This window comes from Hippoglossus hippoglossus, chromosome 11 (genome assembly GCF_009819705.1).
Source record: "Hippoglossus hippoglossus isolate fHipHip1 chromosome 11, fHipHip1.pri, whole genome shotgun sequence".
Classification (NCBI taxonomy): domain Eukaryota; kingdom Metazoa; phylum Chordata; class Actinopteri; order Pleuronectiformes; family Pleuronectidae; genus Hippoglossus; species Hippoglossus hippoglossus.
Window position 1 is genome coordinate 6,578,255 of NC_047161.1, and position 24,704 is coordinate 6,602,958.

The window sequence follows — 24,704 nt, forward strand, 5'->3', positions numbered from 1 at the left end:
CTTGTCCCAAAGTGTCACGGTGAGAAGCGTCAGTTAAATTGGGAAAAGAGCCGGAGAAACAGGAGGAAATCTAATGGGTGTTGAGCGGACGGCGGGGTTGTGCCCGCAGCTTGGCCCCACTCAGACCTTGAGACACTATAAAAAACATTTCTAGAGACACTAAAGTGACACTGCTGGGAGCAAATCCATCCAGACAGGCTGAGAACCAAGACTGTAAAATGATAGGTTATCATTTCTGTGCACAGAAAATACTTCTCTTTTCTCCCACCCACACGTTTCACAGCAAAACCTCAAACCCGTCCAGAGACGGGCAGAAGGAGAGACGGAGAGCTGGTAATCGAGGCCCAGAGCAGAAGGAGATGGAGGTCAGATGCGTCTGATACAGATAGAGAGAGGGCGAACCACACTGGCAGGTTGAAAGAGCGACGTGAGCTGGAAACAGACAGATGCAGAGAGAGTGAATGAAAAGAAAAACAGTGGAAGTGAGAGTGAATGAAAAGGTTTGAGTGACTAAGTGACACCAACAGGAAACCAAAAGCATGAGCTGGAACAAGACAGATGAGCCCGGCAGCAGCCAAGAGTGTATGACAGGACTTTTTCAGGAAGAGAAGACCACACCCTGACCGCCGGCGATGGCAGCCGACCAAAATGTGTGAACCCAGAGGCTCTGACTCTCCATATGTAACTGAGGTGTTTCCTCCACACCCGCCCCCACTGACCCTGACTTAGAGCTTTTAAAGGCAGAAGAGGGAATAAAGGAGCTTCGGAACAGGCTGGAACAAGATTTAATCCCAGCATGCAGTGCATCATCACTGCATAAAACAACGATGTGAAGAGTCACTCAGGGGTCAGCCTATTGTTCTTTCCTAGCTCATAAACAGCTGCTCTGATACTTACGGGACACCGGGTTCCCATTCCGAGGCGGCGACGAGGCTTATAAATGCCACAAATAGCTACACTAACATTAGGTAACCTCCCAGAGGCCCTGTGAGGCAGATACACTCCTGGCTCCTCTGAGGAGTAACATACGCTCGCAGGCAGACAGGGACCGGTCGTCACGCGTCCCGCTGATAGCGATGGCGCGACCCAGTGTGGAGATGCGGAGACGGACCAGCTGCCCACGCCAAACCCGCTCTGAATCATGGATCTTTCTCGCTGCGTCTCGTGGCCTCCTCCCAGTTTGTAGTGTCACACACTGTTAGCTCACTCCTCGCTCTGTTTAACACCGATGACTGATAAATTGATAAAAGCCCAGGTTTTTTTTTGGAGCTTGTTGGTAAATGTTTGATTTAATTTAGCTCCAGTCATGTTGACTTTAAATCACACATTTTGTCTTTCGGAAAAATAAATACTCAGCGGTCTTTAAAAGAAAAAAGCTTTCCTCAGTCCCGAATGACTCTTCTAACCATCGGGATGAAAAATATTTCAACTCAAATGTAAAAATGGTTTATCATCAGTTAGAGTCGACACTGCTACGTCTGCCAACAAGGTTTTGGTTTCACCCTCGTCCGTCCGTTTGTTTGTAAGAAAGATTACATAGAAACTCCTGGACGGATTTCCACGAAACTTGGTGGAAGAATGCGATATGGGTCAGAGAAGAAGCCATTCATTTTTGGTGTGGATCCAGGAATTTTATTCTCTTGCAAGATCGGGAGTATTTCAACCTTTACAATTTTCCCAGGGAACAATTTCTGCATCCAGATGAAAATAAGCGTGTGCAATTTGGTGAAGCTTGATTGAATTCAAGGGGATCGTTGGGTCTTGGTGGGGGGGTTAGCTCGACTGAGAGCCATTCTAGAGCACATACCTCCTCCAAGGCCCGACAGTCCCCCTATGAAACGACATTTAAAATCAGAACATCCAGATTTTTATTTGGATCTGAACCAAATGTCACACATTCATAAACATCAGTAGATTTTTTTCATAAAGATTCATAAATTATTATCTCATTAAGCAAAGGAAATGTTAAAAAAAGTCAATGTTAAAGAAAGGAGGAGAACAATTCCTGGAACTTCCCTCTGATCCGGATCCACAGCAAAATGTAATAGGTTGTTTCCTCATTTCCAGCCTCCTGGGTAGAAGTCTCAGCTTCTTTTTTAATTATCTTGCAAAAATAAAATCAACAAGTGTCAAAAAAGCAGTTGGTGCAAACTGAATCTCCAAAGATCAACTGCTGTGACTCAAAAGTAAAGAGTTACACATGAGAGGCACAAGCTCAGGCTACATACACTGAACTGAGAACTTTGATCAACAGCCTTGCAGAGAGTTTGATTCATGATCACTTTCCAGCTATGAAATGAGGCTTTAAAATCTGATGCAAACATTTTACGTGTTTTCCCCCCCCTTGCTAAGATTGTGTTCACAGGGTGTTCTTGATTTCCGTGTTTACTCCGTGTTTATCCCTTGACTGCCCTTTACATTTATTACCGCGTTAAGGTTTCACACTTGCCACTCACGTTTACTCAAGCTGGTCCGTCTCAAACGAGCGAGTTAAATAAAAAGAATTGTCTCTTCTTGACGAGCGGCTACTCGGCGGAGCCTCTTCTTAGGGTCGGGCGGTTAAGGGGCCTGTCCGCCAGCCTTAATTTATGGCCGTCTCTTTGAAAACACTGGGGAGTTGTGAGGCTGCGGCACCAGTTTTTGGTGCTACAGCTGTTTTTACTGTCACGGCCGTAAAGCTCCCCTGGGAAGAGGGAGACAGGAGAAGGAGAGATGAGAACAATGGCTTGTCATGCAACTTGCACATGAGCAAAGTATCCGAGGAGGTGTGTGTGTGCTTGTACTTAGATATTTGTGAGGACCATTTTAAGCATAGACCTGACGGAGTGAGGACATTTTGGCCGGTCCTCACTTTTTCAAAGGCTTGTTTGAGGGTGAAGACTTGCTTTTAGGGTCAGGGTTAGAATTCTGGTTAGAATTTAGTTGTGATGGTTAGAGTAAGGGGCTGTCAAATGCATCATGCCAATGAGTGTCCTCACTAAGATAGAAGTACAAGAATGTGTTATGACGGGTGTTGAGGTCATGGTAGAAGATTTACAGAAGCGTGAGATAAAAGAAAAAGCGTCACGCCTGTGTTTTCATGCCAAAAGGTAAACCTGATGGTGAAAGTGTAATAAAGAGAGCTCTGCTTGTTTTTCTTTCATCTCTGCGCTTGGAGCCTTTTCCCGTCTGGCCATGATTTGGTTCACCTCTGTCACATTAGTGTGCGTGAGCCATTATCTGTGTTATTGGCTCCTCTGATGAGATCTTCCTGTTGTAAATGGAAGGAGAAACGGTTTGGGTATTTTCCAAAAATCCGTTATAGCACCAAAATCCCCTTCTAGCCCGGTTCCAGAGGGAACAATTGATCTTTCATTACAGGAGCATGATTGTGTTAGGAAGCTGGATTATTGGGTTGAATTTAGGATAGATAATTACACATTTATCCCAAAACATGTGTAGTGAAGAGCAAGAACCTACAGTTGTTGCCTTGAGCTAAATGCTAAAGCCAGCATGGTTAATGTTTACCATTGTCATGTTATGTCATGCTTTACATATGCTAATTGATAAACACAGCACTGCTGGAGTTGATCAGATAAGGTATCACACAAGTTAACTTTATGACCTGATCATGGCACCAGATGAAAAGATAAAGGGTGAGTCATAGACTTTATATTAAAAAGGATGAAAAGTTAAGCCAAAGCCTCCTGATTGCCCCCTGGTGGCTGGCTGCAGTATAAAGCCTGCCTCCTCCATGTTAGTGGATGGGACATGGACAAAGTCACATGTCAAACAAATGTTTCTCAAAGATGTTTTTTCTCATTACACTGACGTATGTTCAAGTGTTCATCTCTTTTTGTTACGTTTGGTTTTCATTAATTATATGATGCTATAAAAAGATGGTTGAGTGCGTTCATCGCCTTGATACCATGACTCTATCCCTCGTTCGCTAGCCCGGCTGGCTCCAAATGCGCAAGATGCTAGCGTCACTAACCTGGGTACTTTGGCTTCATTTCTGGACTGTGAGAGGTCGTCCATCTTTATTAACACTCTTCAGGATAAATCATGATTGCCTGCACAATTTTATTCATGCTTAAGATACATACAGGCTGACCATTGGCCTTGCATCATAGTAACTCACATCTCGACAACATCATGACATCGAAATATGAGGGTATAAACACTGTGTGAGAAAAATGGCCGTAACACACTTTTAAACTGTTGCTCCTGGTTAAAAGCTGCATTTAAACTTTATTTTGTTGATGCTGGAGAGGCAGTCTGACTCTGATTCAAACCCTCTGACACAACAGATCAATAGGCCTTCAGACAAATTACTTCAGGACAGGCCACAGAATGCAGGAAACCACCTTGAAAACTTTCACCGCTTGCAAGAATACAACAAAACAAGGAATAATGTGCTCTTGGTCACACAGGAAGCGTTGCCCACCCTTGACCCATGCCAGCCGTACTATGCTCCAGTAATCACGCCTCATGTCTCAGTAAAATAATCACAAGAAAGCTGATCTGGTTTTCCAAAAATATCTTTTTTTATTTCACATGAAATGTTCACATTTAGAATATTTATCAAACAGGTCTTTCATATAATCTTCTATATATATATATTTATATATGTACATATCATACACGTCTTTTTACTTACAGATGTACAAAATCAGGTAACAAGGATTCGGATAAAAAAAAGACTTGACTTCAATGGTAGTCATACACTGTTGTGCTTCGTTGATCAAGCTAGCCTGTCAGGTGAAGATGTGCTCGGCGTCTCGCTTGGAGGCCTTGTCTTGTCGTCTGCGAACTGGTGACTCTAACATTTTTTAAAATCATACAAAAAAATTGTGATGTTATTACAAAAGTCTAAATAGCTGATTGCTTCACCTTGTGTGTGGTGTGTGTTTTTTTTGTTTTGATTTTGCCTACTTTTTGCCTGGTGTTGGTTACATGAAGGGCAGCACCGTGATAGACAGGTAAAAAAAAAAGAAAATGATACCAGCTCTTCGTGTCAGACGGTTGAACCAATACAGGAGCAAGATCCAGCCACCAGAAAAGTCCGGCCTCTCTGTGATACGCACAACATCTCAGTGTTTGCTTTTGGCAGAAAAACATTTTGTCTCGTCATGCTTACGATCGATCGCTCCGCAGCTCGCACACACTCTCTTTCCTCTCACCTCAATACGCACGTTTTTTTTCCTTTCACACAAGTACAAAACTCTACCAGGAGAAAGAGAGAGAACGACGCCTCACTCCTCTCCCCCTCGCTGGCGACAGTAAACATTTCCTTTCATAAGTTCATGGTATTTACAGTAAAACGTCCCAGCTGCAAATGCTATAAATTATCTTCACAGAATGTACAAGTAACACAGCTCAATGTTGTGTGTTTCCATGTGTTACAGAGCGTCAGTGTGTGGTGTGTGTGTCATTACTGTGCAGAATTAGTGCTACAGTATAGAAGCACATGGTTCGAGTGTACAAAAAAAAAGGATGGTTGTGATGAGAGCAGCCCCGTGTGTCAATGCTACATTTAGAGAAAGTAATCACCCGGGACGTCAATGCAACTCCATACCGCTACAGAACAATACAACAAATAGTACACGACACTAAGGTGGAATAGTGTACAAGTTGGAGAGATGACTGATCTTTGGCTCAAAAGGGTAAGAGATTACTTTTCCGTAAATGTCCATCTGAAGTTTTTATCTAACGGGTTGTGTCTTTGTGCTTGATTGTTTTTCGGCATCTCCTCCACTTCTTCATATTTTGTTCTGGGATTATCATCAAAGAGGTGCATGTGACCAAAGTACAAATCAAGGAGAGCTTGGTTTTTTCCAAGAAAAAACAAAAAAACATTCAGTCACCTTTTGAAAAATAAGACAAAGCACACTCAAATGCTTTAGAGTTTCTCGGCACATGTTGCGCAAGTCTGCGATGTCCATGCTTTGCAAAGCACAAAAAACAAAAGAAACTACCCTGTGGCCAGCACTGGGCATGAAAACTGTTTTTTGAGTCAGTGGTTTCATCCCACGGACTTTCTTCATTGTAGTCCCTGAAAGAAAAAAAAAAGGTCCGCCAACAGCAGTCGTTTCATGTCCCCTCAGTGCAACAATAGCAAGTAATGAAAATGGGACTAGCAATGAGAGGATTGAGAGGGATGAAGCTGCCACTGCAGAGTTCGTCCGTACGCTCTTCTGGACATCTGGCAGGATTACCACCGGGTCATCTGCTTCAAGATGGGAGATAAAGAAGACACATTACTACCACATATTTACACCCCGACGTTAATCTGAATGTACCTGCATTGTTCTGAGGTCAGGTATAATTAGAAAGGAGCAGGGGTGGTCAACATACCTGCAGGCAATCTGTTGGAGGGGTTGTGAACCCCACCCCCGGCTCCAACTGTGGCCCCACCTGTGCCTCCTTTAGCAACTCTGGCCTCCTGGGAGCCTGGAAGAAAAGAAGAATGCCATCAGTTATCCATGCTGCAAAAGCCAGACATGACTATTAGAGGTGACTGTGCAGTTCGCCTCACAGCCAGGGGGTTGGTTACACTTACCATCAGCAGCTACGACGTCCACACGGAGCCTGAGGCACTCTTGTCCGTGGTGATGCAAAGGCTTTGGCTGCAGGGACGGGAAACAACAACACAAGTGTTAAACATCCTAACTTATGCACTTATCCTACCCTGGCCCCTTAATCCACCTCTCCTGCACACACAGACACCACAAACACACCACACTTGGCAGCAGACACAGGCACAAAGATTCAGGACGCCATCTGTGACCAGGCGAAGTGTGTCTTGTCCTGCCGTTTAGCTAATTACAGCCATGGTCAGGGGTGACAACATTGCTAACTCTCTGTGGTCACATTCTAGCAAGATTGGAGTGTTGCATAAAATTGGCAAACTGAGGCGGCACCCCGGTTTATGTCCGTGAGAAGCTTCAAAGAGACGACCGAGGAAATCTAGAATACAAAAACCACCCAACTCCGCCGTGCTTAAGACTTGTTCAGAGTGGAGACTTTCAGAAGCATGGATGTAGGGCTGGCAATTACGAAAGGTCGCCGATCGGTCAGTGTCAAGCCCCTTTTCCACTGTCAAACTACCCACTAACATCTGGATTTTGGGAATGGATACAATCGGCATTCACTCCAGGGACAAATTCCCAAATTATGAATTGTTGCCCCCTTTTCCTCTTATGCCACCATTGAGTTGTGGTTTTGTCTGAAATGTCTTGGATTGATTGCCCTTAAATTTAGTATTTGGCTGAATTGTAATATTTCAAGTCATCATTAGGTCAAACCTTTTATTTGTTCAACACTTTGGTTTATGACCAACCTCCAAAACTTATGGCATTGCCATCAGCAAATGAGATCATTCTAAACTAAAATGTTGAATATGGGAAACTTTGGAAACATTAGCATTTATCTCAGAGCTGCAACTGGGGCTGCAGACTCTCATGCAAACATTGGAAAACCGTGAAGGCAGTGAAGATCTGAGTGAAAGCTATACTTACAGATATAATAGTAGCTTTCTCCTTGGCGGAACTCTTTTCCCAGAGTAAACGGAGTAAAACGCTGGAACTTTTCAGAGAACTTCTCAGGGGCGTGAGGGGCAAACGGGTGGCCGCACTCCCAACGCATCTGGTCGTACGATTGGGGTTTGCAGGATTCGTAGTCCTCGAGCTCCACCATGTAGAGCACGTACCGCTCAGCATCCAGCGAGGGCACCTCGCCCTCGGGGTAATGGGGGCAGACAATGTCCAGGTAGTCATTGAGCTTCACCTCCACAGCGTAGTCGTCCCATAGGAACCTGGAGGGAGGAGGCAGAGCGGGGTTACGCAGGTGGCAGGAGACTGATAACCATGGTTATAGCATTGGAGCGGTAATAAATATAAGCCTCAAAACCTGTGATTATATATTGATCGGCTGCACGCCGGTGTACAACAGGGAAATCAGAGGAAAGACTTAGAGGTCTGGGAATGTGAGATAGAACAAGATAGAGAGAGAGAGGTTGTGTGTGAGGTACATGTGTGTCGGAGAGGAATAAAGAGGGAAAACGCAATAAGGCGAAGAGTGAGCTGAAGAGAACATGCGCATAAATATGGATGAACGTGTGACCAGTGTAGCTGCTGCTGCTGCTGCTGCTGCTGCTGAGAGTTAGCAGTGAGTGCACATTGATCCCTTGTCCCACAGGAGTTGATTGATGTTTACAGAGAAACATTAGCAGTCAGTTAGCCTGGCAAGACAGGAGATGAGTATCGACAACTGCAGGGCTACACACACACACACACACCCACCATTACCCACACCCACCCAAAGAGAGGGAGGCAGATTCCTTAATGACAACTGCGTCTCCAGAGAAGCAGTAACACACCTGAGTTTACTCGACACAGGGTTAAAAATAAAAGGTCATATACGTTTTAACCCATTCATTAGGTTCAGAGTGACACGCAGACAAACACAACACGAGTGTGCAACCGCCTCCTCCCAAACTCCCTCTCATTACAAATACAGAGAGACAGTCAGACTGTCTGCCTCCCCTCCGTCCCTCCCTCCCTTTGCTCCTCCACCCTCTTTACGACGGTCTTTAAGTAAACTACACTTCCTCCCTCTCGTCTTCAGACCCGAGTGCAAAGAGTCACTCACAGAAAACCGTTGATACGGCCGAGTTAACCCGCACTCGAGGCAGGTTAAATTGGCTGTATCCCAACGGCCCATAATTCCTTCTCCCCCTTTGGATTTTTCTTTCAGCGATATTATGAGTTTATCTCCAGGGAATCGTCACTTAAAAGGTATTTCAAGCTTTGTCCCCTTCCTCCGGACTGAGTGACCGCTCCGTGGGCGGCTCACAGCTAATGCTCTCCTCTCAGCCAAAGCCATCTATCACTGGCTTGGAGCTCTAGCTGGCCACTAGCAACACACACACACACACACACACACACACACACACACACACACACCACACACACACACACACACACACACACACACACACACACACACACACACACACACACACACACACACACACACACACACACACAATTCCCAGTAATTCCCATCTATCAACAACCAAGAGACACACACACCTCCTCCTCTGGTACTGGGCTCCCATGCGATGACTATCACTTTACTATCTCCTACTGTTTTGGATCACCAGGGGTTCCCTGGGAATGGATGACGTTTGACAGCCTTAAATATTTTCACAACACACCAGGAGAATGTGTGTCCAATATAAGGTTTTGTTGCTTTTGCAATCAATACATGCACGGGGCAGCAAAGCTTTCAGCAGTTCAACAAAAAAAAGAGGCGGCCAGAACAGTGCGAGTTAAGTTACTGGCTGCTCTTTAATCAGAGCTACAGATCTCACCGAGTTAGTTCTGTGTTGTGCTAAACTGACATTTCTTTCCCTTTTCTGAGAGGAAGCGGGTGTTTTCTCATAAAATCCAACAAGGAAACATTTGGGGGAGTTTGAGTTTGTTTGACAAGGTCCATATGTGTGACTAACGATCAAAGTGAACAGGCGCAGGCCCCCGTCTCTCGTTAGCCGGTGTTGTTGTTTGTTGCCAGGGGTCTCCCTGGTACCCCCCCGGTGAAAGGACAGACGCTGTGGCTCCAAACCACCGGGGCCTGACTCCTGCTCCCCCCTCCCCTTCCCCTTTACCCCTCTCCGCCTGACTGCATTCCCTCAATACTGATGACCCGATTAGCCGGCAACACCGTTACAACAGCAACGCGGCCCTGTCGGAAAACAAGCGCCTTTTTTTATTGCACTGATGAAACTTCCATCTAAACTGTGCTGATAGTAGCGGAGCTCCAGCCAACTTTATGGGGGTCGAGAGCAATAATTATAATTTCGCAGAGGTCTAGACGGCTTAGTGCTTATCTGCCGTTTGCCTGCCACGCTCTGTTTACCAGAATGGTGCTGAAGTGTTTTTTCCCCCCCTGCCACTTTCAATTCTAGTCGAATCGACAACACTATTGAACAAACACTGTTGTCTGCCTTTTGCCTGACAGAGTTATCATCCCCCTGCAAACCCCCGACACCCGAGTCCCCTCCCTCACCCTGAGCCCTGATTACAAACTGGTCGTGGTATGGTCCCAATGTGTTCATCAAAAGGGGGTCGAAGGGGGGCCCAATTAAAACACAAAAAAGGGTATTAAAGTTGCCCTGGAGGGGGGTAATTATGTTCTCCTGCTACCCACTTCCCAGCCCCTTTAGGCCGAGAGTTTGGGAGGGGTGCAGAGGGCATGAATAGGTGTGGGAGGGGTGGGTGGGGGTTTTTTGGGAGGGCGGGGAGGGGGGGTCAAAGGCCTTGAGTTGGGAATGGCTTTTGAAGTTTCTCTCAGTGAGTGTTTCTGTTTGAGTGCTACAGTTGCTTCATCAATGCCACCGTTTCATACAGCGTCTCTATTCACGGCGCTGATGGAATACCTCACTTAGCGGAGGACGGCGGCTGAATACGCACCCGAGGAGGCCGGCTAGCACCTTTTTTTTTTATTAATGGCAAATAGTTTTAATTATCCCGCTGCCTTTTGTTCCCCTCTAACACCCCGCCATTGAAACGCTCCACATCATCGGCTTAATTAACTGATTGCAGCGACGCGGTTCAAAGAGACGCTCCGGCCCTTGGTGTGAGAAGGTTTAGCTAACAAAGTCAAATCATGCCACCACCACTTTAGCGGACAAAATCCTCTCTGTCTCCCTCAGTGTGCGTCCTTTGTCATTTCCCTCACTGCAAACTGTTTCTCTCTCTGCGTCAATAGGCTGTGTTGATTTATGCCCGTCGTTTATCCCAGAATGCTCTATTTCGGTGACAGTGACGCAGCTTGAAGTAACAGCGTTGAGGAGTTGTCGTATTCTCTTGTCGAGGATGATTTGTGGAACTATGGCAGGTATGCGGAGAGGTTTGTGTGTCTGTGTCTCTGAGATATTTAAATTGTTTATGTTGGAGTGTGCGTGTGTGTGTGTTTGTGTTGTGTCTGTAGAGCTCTGAGGAATCTGGGAGTGTGTTTCGGTTGTGATAAGGTAGATAATGAATGTCAATAATGAACTGTGTGTGTGTGTGATTACACAATCTGGTGAAAACTCGCCTACAGACTGTTCCCGGTCCCTCTTCCTCCTTTCCTAAGAAGGAATTCCTGATTTATTGAAGCCTCTTCAGGAGCAAGAGTCTAATCTCCCTTCTTTAATCTCTCCGGCCAGCGTTTTGCTTTCTTCTCCACCTCTGCCCCCTCCTTTCATCCATCCATCATCCTCTCATCTCTGCACTCTATCGCCCTGTGGAATGCTGGACCTCAGAAGCGAAAGGGGCCGCGATGTGGATCAAAAGGTCGGACTACCGCCAAGTCAGCACCGGAGAATTTTTGTGCGACGGCAGTCAGCAAGGAGCGGCCTTGTGCATTTTTTATTCTACAGACGGGAATGATTCTCTCTAAAGATCGATAATCTATTTAAAAGTCCATAAAGGCCGTCGCAGGACAAACTGCACATATCTGACCACTGCATCTAAAAACAGGGGCTCGGGTCTAACTCACCTGGAGCCCACACAGTCACCAGGAGCACATGATCGTGTTCCTCCTGTTTCACACATGCTACTAATGTGACCCACAAGGTGACCGGCCGACGTCACAGATGGGTGAACGGGAATGTGGGGACCACCTAATCGGCTGGTTCAAGCCCGGATTATTGGGTTGACCAGAAGCTGAGCTTGGGTCCATTCATCAGCACCAGACCCTGCTTAATACAGGGGCTTAGAGTGGACAGCGAGGCCCAGAGCAGGGGCCGGGGCCCTGGGTACAGATTGAGGGGTGAGACAGGCAGGGTGGTGCTGTTTTTTCTCTATTGTTCTGGGGTATTACTCCTTTACACTGGAGTTTTGGAGTTGAAAGAGACACAGTGACTATGACTGTGTGTGTGTGTGTGTGTGTGTGTGTGTAAGTGTGTCCATTGTCGCAGAGGGGAAAGTGAGATGTGTTGACAGTATAATTAACGACACTGGACGTAAAGGGAGCTGTTTCTTTCTACATGTGTCTGTGAAAGCTACGTGACTCCACGAGGGCGGTGGCACATCAGAGCTCATCTGAGGCTCATCGCCAGCCAAGTTAAGCAGCGCTGTTTAACGTTACTGCTCAAACTCGCTTTGTTTCATCCGTCCGTCCATTCATCCATCAATGTCGGCCGACCCCCTCCCACTCTCTGTCCGTCTTTCATCGCTCAATAAGCAAACCAGATCCTCATGTCAACTCTGTCCCTCCCTCCCCCCTCATCCCAAACTTGCTGAACCAATCGGAACCTTTCCTGGTGGTATTCCAAATATGCAACTTCCTGACCCACTGTTTGCAGATCCGAGCACAAAGCGGTGTGGGTATGCCGGGGGTCGCCATAGAAACAAATATGGTCTAACTCTTTTAGCTCCTCCCTTTTTACACAATATTCCAGCCTTTCATTCATCGCACCGTGTGACTTTTCGTCATCCGTCTCAATCAGCTTTCCCCCCGTCCCGCCATTCAACCTTTGTCTCTCTGGATCATTGGTCATTCCGCTAGCAATCCTGACTGAACTCGCCAGGCTCCTTTTTTTTTGCCAAAATGACAAAGCTTTAAGTCCAGCAGAGAAATAATTGGCTGAGTCCACTGCACTAAGGAGGCTTAGATGAATACATATGCTCTTTCCAACTGTCCCACACCGTCCCATGAGCCATTTGTATCTTATAAGGGCCGGAGCAGAAAGGTCACCAATGACATCACATTCCTCAGAAGGCAAATTTCTGCGCACAAAAATCAATTTCTCTGGATTTTGCTGTTGTGCCCCGTGTTCTTCTCCCCCCACAAACATAGTCCGAGTTTGTTGCCTAATGAATCCCATGGGGAATGCTGGCGCAGGCCTCGGTTAAATTAAATTGATTTCCAAATGTAGGAAAGAAGTAGCAGCAGCAGCTCTTGCTTACAGATATCTGGTCCTCAAAATGGTTTAAATAAAACCGGCCTCTAGGGGGAAGCAGTATTTGCTGTGCGGTGCATGTGTACACACTAGACTTTCAACAAACAGATCCCAAAAAAAAGGCGAGAGCAAAAACAAATGTTTACACAATGGCCCTTATTTAAACAACACAACAAACACAATGCTTCGTTTTCAGAGATATTATCTGACTTTAGCTGGCTGATTCTTCCTCATCTAAACACATGACATTGAATGTCACCGGACTCGACAAACAAGTCTGGAGGACACACACACACACACTCTGTACGTCTCCCCTCACACACACTATGAGAACGATTGTGCAGGCTCTCCTCATAATTGTAGTGTGATCTTAAATCTGTGTGCTCTTCCTTTCTGCTTTTAAGTGTGATTGAAGCAGGGAAGAGAGGAGGGGAAGAGTGGGAAGGAGCAGGGGAAGTCTGCAGCGTAGATAAGGAAGAGGCACGAGGATGGGCAGGGGTCAGAGAAACGCTGGCAGGGTTGACATTGATCAGAGGGGAATCTGAAATAGAGACAGAGAGAGATTTGACAGAGTGGCATGTGTGATCCAAAATCCTCCTCCGGGCTCGACGGTTCAGCACACCCCTCATAAGAAAACCCACTTCTCACTAATAATGACTCCTAATCCACTCACTTCAAGTTCTTCACTCCTCAAAACGAGTCTGGGAAATTCAATCGACCCCTGCGGGAGTCCAGGCGTTTTTACGGTCTTGGCGTGTGTTGGTGTGTGAGAACTGTATTGTTTATTGTGCAGACAGGATACGCTGTTTTCCCGGGAAAAGACGTAGCATGAAGAGCCGCACTTCACAGGGAAACACACAGCAGACAGCGTGCAGACTTGCTAACACCACCAGCACGCCTTCGGGAAGTTAAGACCTTTGGCCTGTATTCACTGTCTAGTGCAGTCGATAAGTACTGCGGCGCTACAACAACCTCGCAGGGATATTGAACCAGGTGAAGATATCCTCTGGGTCAATACTGTCACCGAGGTAAAGTCTCCTTACAGACACAAGAAAGATCATAAACACACTGCAGTGATCATTGAGCCGATTATCATCCGTTTGGAAATCTCTCCGACTATTTTTCCCCCCAGATTGAATTCACCAGACAGATTACAAAACAGATTAAGTGTGGTGGGAGGAGAGGGGGCACAGATGATTCGAGAGAAAGATGGAAACAGATTTAAAGAGTTCACTGAAGAGAATGACGACCGAGCGGAGGAGGGGGAAGGGGCTGCGGTGGGTTTAGAGCGAAGGCTGGATTAATAGGTTGAAGTGGGAAACCTGGCTGCTTTTCCCAGGAAAGTAGCTTCGGTTCAGATTACTCGGAGATCACAGTGAGACGACCCAGTCTTATCTCTCATCTCTCCGGCATCCACACGCTCAAATACGTGGAATGCAAACAGACATTTGAACCTACTCCTACACGTTTGTTTTTCCTTCATTTAATTTCTGTCCTGCGTTTTTTTTTCACACTGGCTCAACCTCTTTTCACTGCTTCAGCGATGGCACTCCAGAGCGGAGAAGAATACGCTGGACGACAGGCGGACAAGTGAAAGGACCAGGAAGAGGGGAAAAGGTTTGCTGAGAAGACTGGAGTGTCTTTTCATGGGGATGTAGGAGAAGAAAGCTTTAGGCGAGGGAGAGAAAGCGTGAAGGAAAGGGCAAAGTGCCTTGTGACGGATTGCCATGGGTGCCAAGGACGATAAAAAAATTCCACACCTCTTAGCCTGCTTCCCTCCTTTCCCAAGAGCCAGAGTTGGAGGTGAGGAAATAATAGACTGAAAAGGGACAGCTTGTAAAGTTGAGATAAAAGCTGGTGAAGGAGGGAATGGGGAAAGACAGTTTCCCAGAGGCAGAGCCACAGCCGTGTGAAGAGGGGCCGGCCTGAGTGGCAGCCAGTATTCAGGCACCGCCGGCGTGACAGAATGACTGACAGACTGATAGAGGCTGTGCCACTTCATCACATAGTGAACTCCGACCCCCAATCAGTCACACCAGTTACTATTCTCTTTCTGTGGCTCGCTGTAAAGACCCTTCCCCAATTTGTATAGGAAGTATCCTAAAAACACCCATACTGGTCGGATAAAGACCGAGAAAATGCTCCATGTGGGTGAAACATAGCTCCAATACCTCCCCGATTTGAGGCAGAACAGCACAATTCGTCCCCCTTAAATTCAATCAAGCTGCACTAAATTGCAAACACGCATCAGTCTCATAAATATGTCCGATTTGGTTTTCGTCAAGATCTATGAATTCCAATGGGAAATCAGTAAAACTGTCCAAAAAGATGCCTTATCTAGCAATGTTAGAAAGAGGGATTAAAAAAATTCCTGGATCCGCCCTGAACTTAAATGGGTTCCTCCCGACCCATATGGCATTCTTTCAGCAGATTTGCGCTAATTAGTCCAGTAGTTTTTGAGCAATATGCTCACAAACAAACACGGGGGGGGGTATAACCTCTTTGGAAAAGGTAATCAAATAAAATCACTGTTCCAGAAATGGTGGGCTAAAACAACCTGCAAGTGAATGCTGCATTTTTATCAGAATCAAAGAGCTCATGGAAAAAACAGCAAAGTTAAGACTTGGGAATTAGATTGGATTCGTTTTAAAAAATGTGGTACGATAACAGAGACGGTGGTTACGAAGACGAAGAGATAAAGAAGTGAAAATAAACAGACGTTCTATCAGATGTGCGTGTGTGTGAGCATGAGCCATGAAACAGTTAACAGATTCACCGAGCTGCAGACCACGGAACCAAGTTGAGAAAAGGGAACCTGGCCAAGAGGAGGGGGAGGGAGGTGCTGGAGAGAGGGAGAGACAGGTACAAAGAGGAGGAGGTGGAGGAGCAGGAAGAGGAGGGGGTGGTGGTGGTCGACTCATGCTCTGTCAGCGAGGAGAAGAGGGAAAGGAGTGAAAGAGCAAATTATTTCCTCACGTTAGAGTTGTAGAGTCCATAGGGCTCCTGGGACGATGTTAACATCAATCACAACTGTGTGGCTCATGTGTGTGTGAGTGTGTGGATGTGGGGTAATGTGTATCAGAGCGTGTGAGTCACTTGAATGCATTGTTGCACATGTGAGCGAGCTCCGGCACAGTCACTCCCTTCACAACAAGACACGTACGCACACTGGCACGCCGGGACCCCAGCTGACTAGGCAACGCCGGTGAGCCTCTTTCTCTGGGAATCAATCTGTGCACGCAGTTAATCAGACACTAAAGGTTACAAACACAACAGCAACGCAAAAGGTCAGGAAGTACTGAAACCCACACACACACTGTTGGGAATATATTTCACTCGCGCTGAAACAAAGCAGTCGTTAAAGTGCAGGCAGATACGACCTTGGGAGTCAGCAGGCCCCAAGGCGAGCGAGCGAGCGCGAGCACGAGCACACACACACACACACACACACACACACACACACACACACACACACCCACACACACACACACACACACACACACACACACACACACACACACACACACACACACACACACACACACACACACACACACAAGTGAGTGGTGAGCAGGGCAGCTGCGCATGTGTCGACACAGTGAGGAAAAAGGAAATGAGCCTGCGCCACAAGTGATCAATCTGTGATCGATTTGATTAACGGCAGCTTCCTGACCAGTGGGATGGAAGAGGCTGAAGAAACAAAAGGGAGGGAGAGAGATCTCGGGAGGGACGTCTGTCGAGTAACAGGTCGAGGGGGAGAGCAGCTTGCCGGGAAAGATGAAAAGTACCGAATTAGAAAGAGAAAAACATCTCAGAATGTCGGTGCTTTTTCTGGGAATACAGGATTAAGAGTAGCCAAAGGGAGAGATTTAGCACAGTCATCCGGAAAAAAATAGCAAGTGCAAAGGGACGGATTACAAGTATATATACAGGAATGATTACTGTCGTTCCGCAGCAGGGACACAGCAAAACGCCTTTTCCATCTGGGGACTTTGACTTCATTCTGATTTTCAGTGAAAGGCTTTGTCGCTGTAATTACGGCCTTTCTGAGAACAGTAAATGCTGTAGTTTTAACCGCACTGGAGCTCGGGAGAGGAGAGATGGCGCTCGAGTGTGAGCGTCTGAGAGAATACTTTGCGTATCTAGGTGTTTCAAAACCAAGACCAGACATGTGTTTGCACACACTGATTGAGTTGGACGGTGTCAGTGTGTGTGTGTGTGTGTGTGTGTGTGTGATTGAGCGTCCTGGCTGGTGATTGTGTGCCAGGAGTCTCTGTTTGTGCTTGCCCGTCTGTGTGTGGGTGCGTGCAGAAGTTCATCTGTGGTGTGTAAACCTAACCCTTCCCCTACCGTGAGCCTTTTCGCCCCAGCCATCATCAACCATAATTCTAATTGACCCCCACTTATGCCGAATGGCCCCTAACCCCGACAATTTCAGCTCCAATTTCTCCTCCCTGAGCAATCCATCTCTCTCCCACAGCGTGACCTACTGGGCAGCTCTCAAGTTACCTCCTCTGTCTCTGTCAAACGCCATTATTACTCGTCTTACCACCTGAAATATGAACACTCTATGTCTCCCCGACAGCCACGTTTGAAACCCCCCAATGCGATATCTCTTGATTTAGTGGATGCGGCAACCTCCCACCTCTCCACACAGAGGTTCCAGGCCTCTTGGTCAGATGTGGAGGATATTGCAACAGATATTTCAACATGTTGTGCAGTGATTCAGGCCTGTAAAATCCACTCTTCCCAAAAAAAACATTGCCAGGAAGAAATGTAAGCCCTCCCTGTTGAATAATTAATCTCATGAATGAAGGCGCAACTGCAGAAAAATAGCACAAATTCCCAGACTTGTAGCAAATGATGAAAAATGATTACATGCCGTACGTGAGTCAAGAGGAGGAAACAGAAATCATAGATCATACCCCCCCCCCTTAAATGAACAAGTGAGCTCCACAGAAAAAAGAAAAAAACACCCAAATTAAAGTCCCTGCATTTCTCTTCCTTCCCTCCAGAGAGTGAGCTGCTCCTCCAGCTCACTGTCACTTCAGCAAGATAAACAGATCACAAAAACCTGATGTAACTCATCCTGTAGTACAGCTACACACACACACACACACACAGAGAGAGATTGCGAAATGGATAAAATCTGAACAGGTTAGACAAAGTATTGCAGGTAAACAGAAGCATAATAACAGGTTCGAGCCCTGAGAGGCAGGGATGGGGAGGTGGGGGAGGGAGAGAGAGAGAGAGAGAGAGAGACTCCCATGCAACTATTCTGAATTATCATCACAACAACAGGCAGTTGCCTCCATCACAAATTTATCATCACCACAGCCTTGAATATGCATGAAGCTGCAACCGCACAAACGCATCTGAACAGTGATCCTCACCGATTGTCTTTGATTCATATTAGACGTGTTAGTTTTGCAACGATGCGTAAAGAAGTGGCTGCAGGGGTTGGGTTCGAATGCACGGGATTAAAATCAGAAAAAACGCAGATTCAACAGATGCTTACTTTGGGTTCGTGCTGTTCCAGTAGACGCTGTGCCGCTCCGCTGACGCACACCAGGCGCACACGCTCACTGCGAAGCCCACAATCCAAACCCAATCCATGGTGGAGGAGAGGAAGCGTGCACGAGAGGAAACGCAACTCAGCTGGGGGGGGGGGGGGGGGTTGTATTAAAAGCAAAGAAAACTAAAAGTTGAACCGAGAAGAGGTTGATCCGCGCGCCTGGAGCACTGCGCGCACTTTACGCACAAAAACAAAATAAAAAGCAAGTCAACTCTTTGGAGAAGTGAAAAACTGCAGAGAGGTCGCGACAACTCGTCAAATCCGTAGTGAATGAAGCTGGAGGTGCGTGGAGCCTGGTTTTGTGAAACGCCCACAGTCGCGAGCCCCGCCCCCCATGCCGCAGAGGACCAATCAGAGGGCTGTCCGAGAGACGCGAGCTCCTGTTCACAACATTACAGCGTCATGTATTCATGAGCCTCGAAAATATATTTAACACGTGTTTACTGTGATTTACAGAATTTAGAAATATTACATCCCAGGCACTTGTTGAAGGTGTTTACAGTCACCTCATCACACTGCGTGGTGGATTTATTTAAATTGAATAAACATTAAGCAGATCCCTAAGTATGAATGTTGTCCTATAATAAGCTATAATGTATTACACGTTTTCTACAAATAACTCTAGAAGCAGCTTTAATTTTTAAATAAAGTGTTGATCAATTGTTCATCATTTCCTCATATTATCATTTTTTATCTTGTTTGCTTACATGTAAATCAAACTCCCACAGGAAGTAAAAAAAAACCTGTTCAACCATATACTGCAATCCAAAAAACATTAAAAAAAATCTTGCACTTTTCGAAACAAAGTTACAAAATGCTGTAAAAAGTACACAGGGAATGAAACAAAACAAGAAAATTTCAAAGATAACATGAAAGAAAACAAACAACATCCATAGAAACCAGTTTAAAAACCAGGCATTATAACCCTTCCCTGTAATATGCCTGAAGCCTTTATAAAAAAAAACAGACTAAATACATATAGAGTTAATAAAACAGCTCACTGGTACTTTACAAATGAGCTCTGAACGTTACAAGCCGCAAAAAAAACTAACTTCACAGTATTTGCAAAGCGATAACATTATGCTGTTTCTCCAGATTCTGTCATCCGCCCATGAGCGAGTTAAGTTTTTCTCCACACTCCTTATCTATCATTCAAGTGCACCCCCCTCGCTCGAGTACTGGTTGGGCAACATCCTGTGTGTTTGCACAGTGATTTCTTGCACTGAAGGTGGTGTTTTTATCCAACAGGTTTTCAATGAGGCCTTTGTGCGAGCGCAGGCATTTAGCGGCCACTGTCACAGTATGCAAATCTTTGCGTTTAATCAAAGGGCTTTACACTGTTAAAAAATTTAAAGAAAAGATGATCACACATGTAAAGACTGTTCATTCAACTAGGAGCATATTAGCTTCTGAAATACAAACCCTGATTCTCATTTTCTCTTCCACTGACATGAGTAATCTGGACCCCGAGCTGCCCGTTCAGCCTGGTGAGCCATTCTGCCGGAGGGGGTTTTCAGGCCTGCTTCTGCTTGACATGGCACTTCATTTGCTATGCCTGCTTAGCAGTGTAACAGCTCCAAAGGTATCACAGTAAACAAGAAAAAACAAGCAGGAAGAAGGAAAAGCTTTCTGCATATTGAATGTAATAGCACAGAGTCTGCGGGCATGTGGCTGCAGGGATGTGATCAGGTGAACGCTGCAGGGACAATAGTGTTGGTCCATGTTGAAGAAAGACATTGATGGATTGTGCAAGTTTCTCCTGATGTAACCACAATGTAAGACTTCATCTGAAAAGTAAAAGTGGAGTGAAATGCATTTAGCAGTGAACTCAATCAATCATGATTTATCTTTCAACAGAACACACCTCGATTGGATTAAACCACCAGAACATGGATGAAACTTTAGAAGGTCAAGGCTTTCACAGTCGGTCTGATAGATTCACCGGATAATTAAAGTGTCAGGTGAGGCTGCTGATTGCACGTCAACACACGTTATCCGACAATTTAATTGTCACGCCGCCATCACTCCCACTCACCCGGTGCTCCGAGCAGATAAAGCGACGAATAATGTCTGTTTGCAATTCTTGTTAACCCGGGTCTGACGCTGCGGTGCTCTGTTGTCCTTATCTTTGAATAATCACCTGGAGTGAGACGCCCACACGTCCATTTCACCGAGCTCTTTATGTACAAACTCTTTATTTTGGTTATCTGCTGCAGGAGAACCAGACTCAAGAGGACCTACATGCATTTCAGTATTGACGGTATTACGCAATCTGCATTTAAGAATTCTCTCCAAACTGACAAACCATTACAGATCCAACAGTGCAAATACAGAAAGGCACATATACATGGTAATTGTGTGCTATTCGGTGTCAAGCAGGTCATCCCAAATGATGTGCTCTGTATTCATGAAGAGTGCTCGTCCCGGTGGATCCAGTTTTTTTTTTTTCTCGTTCAGTTCCCGATTGTTTTCTCTGGTTCTGTGGGAAGATAAGAAGGTGAGAGGGACGGACGACATAATTGTCATTTGCATCGCAATTGAAAATTTGTTGTGGAAAAGCTTCCACCGCACCGCAGACATTTATGTCAAAACTCCATCAGGAAACGCGCAGACCTTTAATTTCATACTAACCTGAAATAATGCATGAGTAAATAGAAAGATGGAGTGAATCCGCCCTGATGTATGTATTCTTTTTTACATGCATGGATCTCTGTTGGCTTGGACGACTGCATAGACGCAAATATAGACACACATGCACATAAACACAACCCTATTCACCTCAAACCCTGACGGAATTTGCACCGAGCCTGTTCCGCGGCACGAAAATACGATATAGGAAAATGATAGGGAAAACCATCTAATGTCTGCATGGGAACTCGACCGTCCATAATTTGTTTTCTTCCACCATCTCAACCAGAGTAATTAGATGATGTCATGGAGTTGCACTTTCCGTGATCCTGAAAGGAGAAATCACAACACAGGATTTTGTTTCCCAGTAAAATCTACGAAAAAAATCTCCGCCTCTGTTCAGAAACAACCTGCACGCTACACTCTTACACCGAACAAAAACAATAACTGTGTTTAACACGTTCTCAGACCAAGTCTAATCTGCTCTTTCCAGTTCGCCTCCACCTGAGCAGGTTTCCACAGAGGCATCGAGTTGCCTACTTATCTTCGGCTGAAGCCTTTTGCCACTTTCTTCCTCCTTCCTCTCGAATGTGGCCATTACAGGAGAAGTGTTTGGGCCCTTTGCTGTGAATACAAATGAGAGGTTTAATGACAGACTGTCATAATGTTCCCATCCCCAAACAGAATCCCCCAACCCACCGGTGCTCGGTGCAGTGTGTCGCTCACTGCGCTGGCCTCCCTAGTTTGTGTCCTCTATTGTGAGTCAATGCACCTCCTCTGCAGGAGTCGTTCCTGAACCTATGAGCTCTTTCTTCGCAAACAATGGAAGTGAAGTGTTTCCTGTAATTAGCATTGCACAGGTCTACCTCCGCTTATGAAATAGAGCGACTTTGTAAAGACAGCATAACCCTCCTTCCCTCAGTTGTCTGCCAGCGAAGAACAAGTTTGTTCATGGTCTTGTTTTTGCCTTCATGCGCTGGTGCAACTGTTGATATTTCTTTTTCTTTGCCTTTCCCAAGGCGACAGAAAGCACAGTTAATGATTAGGTGGAGCAATTTTAAAGCAAAACAAAGCTAATTAGTGAGTAACTCTAGCGTTGCTGTGAAGAGATGAAGTGGTAAGTGCCAGTTCCTAATTAGCTGTGGTTAATTATCAGAGGTAAACAAAGAGGTGGTTGATTATGCGTGGCCACATTCACCGATCAGTGTGTCACCCGAGAGATCGGAGTTCAGAGACTGAATTCTGTGACATGTCACGCTGGGAGACAGGCAGCCGCAGTGCTTAGACATTGGGGAAAGCACACACACATACACACACACAGAGACGCACCCACACACACAGACACAAATACGTTCGCCTGCTTAACCACCATACACGCCAAACTGGGAGACAAAGAGCAGCTGAGAAGGAGGCGGAAGAGGAAGAGGAGGCTCGAGGAGAAATGCAAACACAATGTTAGATAACAGGAGTGTAAGAACCAAGAATGAAAGCAAAAGTGAGGAGGCGTGCGAGATGAGAGTGAGGGGCTTAAAAAAAAGATGTTCTTATAAGGGACAATATGCAAAGTAGCAGGATGCAGGAGAAAAGAGGAAAGAAGAGGTATAACACAACAACATATAATATAACATAGCACAACACAACAGGACAAAACATAACATAAAACAACACAACATAACATAACATAACACAATTTAACATAGCATAATTTAGCACAACACAGCATAACATAACAGTCCATAACATAGCATAGCATCACATAACATAGCACATCATAACATAACATAACAACATAGCAATGCACAACCCAACATAGCATAGCATAGCATAGCATAGCATAGCATAGCATAGCAAAATAGAACACAACAAAGCATAGTATAGCACAGCATAACATAGCATAGCACAGCATAGCATAGCACAGCATAGCATAAAACAACATAGCATAGCACAGCACAGCACAGCACATCACAACATAACATAATACACGTCAACCCTAATCCATAACACAATGTTTGAATTGAGTAGTGATAATCACATGTTTTAGTTTACAGCACATCGATATCGGCGTCTGTCCTAATCGTCAAAACATCTTTAATCTCGTTGTCTTTCCAAGTTTACATATTCATCAGCGTTTCTTTCATTCTGCCATTTTGTTTTCTTTTTTGTAAGTTAGCAACTTTTGTCTTAGTCACATTCAGCCCCTCCTGAAAACTTCAGGAAAATGTCCGGCCTTCAATGCATGTCTGTAAGTAGCTACAGTCACAATAAACCCGTTTTCACAGATTTAATATGCATGGAAACCTCTGGGCCAGTAATTAGAAAAACATGGCACATTTACTGACCCGTAAACGTGGCTCCCTCCCTTGAGCAAACTGAAAATTTCTGAGGTGTGATGCATCATTTCCCCCTCACACATTTACAATCTAGTTAGTGCTGTCAGAGAAAGTCTATTGCAGGTGACTGGCAAACAACAGAAACATGCAGTGTTTCCTCTCTGGGGAAATGCAGGAAAAGGTTGGAAGGAGTGAGTCCACCTCACACATCCCTGAAATGCAAAATCTGCATTCGAGACGGAAATCCACAGGAAGTTTAATAACGAGGAGGAGATATGAAGGAGGAAAAGAAGTGTAAAAAAAATAAAGGTGAAAAGAGACTCGGTGTGTAAACATAAATATACTTGAGGCGAGAGTGAGTGCAGAGGAGAAACGGAAGGATGCCAAATGAATAAGAGGGAGAGTGAGAACGATGGAAATAGACAGGAAACAAACAAGAAGGACGGAGGGAGCGCAGAGAGGCACAAGATGTAATAAGATGTTAAGATGAGGAGTAACTTGCAAACACAAAGATCAGGGAGCAGGACACGAGAGCAAGGCCGGAGAAGACGATGGGCCAAAGTAATAAAGACGGACAGATGTGAGGGAAAGTATGATTAGAACGGCAGAAATAGATTATTACTGTATTTACTGGAGCGAAATTTGGAGCAGGAGTGACAGTCTGAGGAAAAATAGCTGAGAGATCAGAAAGGAAAGGTTTGAAAAATTCATTAAAGGTATAATTTCAAGCAAGGAGACAGTGAGAAAAACAGAAACGCACCAAAATAAACATTTGGAGTGGGGGAGAGAGACCGAGGAGTATGAGTTGAGGTGGGAAAGCTTTGAGAGATGAGAGGCCTTTTTTCATCTACAAAACAAAAGCTAAAAAAAAAAAAACATGCAGAGAAAAATTTGGAGCTAAGTGGTGTGAGAACAGGAGGGGGGGGGGGGCCCTAACACCGAAGTGGGCAGGTGGAAGAGAGTGAGAAAGACGGAAATTGAATAGTGGAATGAAAAAGTACAGACAGACGCGGGGAGAATGAGAGCGGGGGACTGACACTCAAATTTAAATAGGGAGAGGAGGAGGGGAAAAAAGAAGCTGCACACTGGTGGATTCCTCAAAAAGCCCCTTCAATATGTATGAGGGGCAGCTCCATAGAGCCGCCACAAACAAGCGACAGAAGGAGAGGAGAGCGGCGACGCAGGTTGTTGCTGAAAGGAAAGAGCTCTTCCCTCCTGTCAGCAGACTTTACAGCGTGTCCGG

General features: G+C 45.6%; 2 protein-coding genes across 3 annotated transcripts in view; one reads left to right on the plus strand and one right to left on the minus strand.

Moving 5' to 3' along the window:
• Window positions 1-24,298, plus strand: part of dpm3 (dolichyl-phosphate mannosyltransferase subunit 3, regulatory) — a 28,986-nt gene extending 4,688 nt beyond the window's left edge. Inside the window, exons 3-5 of the mRNA XM_034600027.1 lie at window positions 3,442-3,452; window positions 14,851-14,857; window positions 24,288-24,298. The gene's annotated coding sequence lies outside the window, so the exon portion shown is untranslated. The remainder of the gene's footprint in view (window positions 1-3,441; window positions 3,453-14,850; window positions 14,858-24,287) is intronic.
• efna1a (ephrin-A1a) lies at window positions 4,505-18,783 on the minus strand. 2 transcript variants are annotated; one of them, XM_034600024.1, is made up of 5 exons: window positions 18,447-18,783; window positions 7,500-7,795; window positions 6,542-6,607; window positions 6,337-6,432; window positions 4,505-6,208 (listed from the first exon to the last, which is right to left on the minus strand). In XM_034600024.1, exons 1-5 carry the CDS (start codon window positions 18,542-18,544, stop codon window positions 5,796-5,798), a joined length of 969 nt encoding a protein of 322 aa, XP_034455915.1. In that variant the 5' UTR covers window positions 18,545-18,783; the 3' UTR covers window positions 4,505-5,795. The 2 variants fall into 2 exon arrangements, with proteins under 2 accessions (XP_034455915.1, XP_034455914.1); XM_034600023.1 differs by having other exon boundaries at window positions 4,505-6,211; window positions 6,542-6,608; window positions 18,447-18,782.
• Window positions 24,299-24,704: the final 406 nt, after the last annotated feature.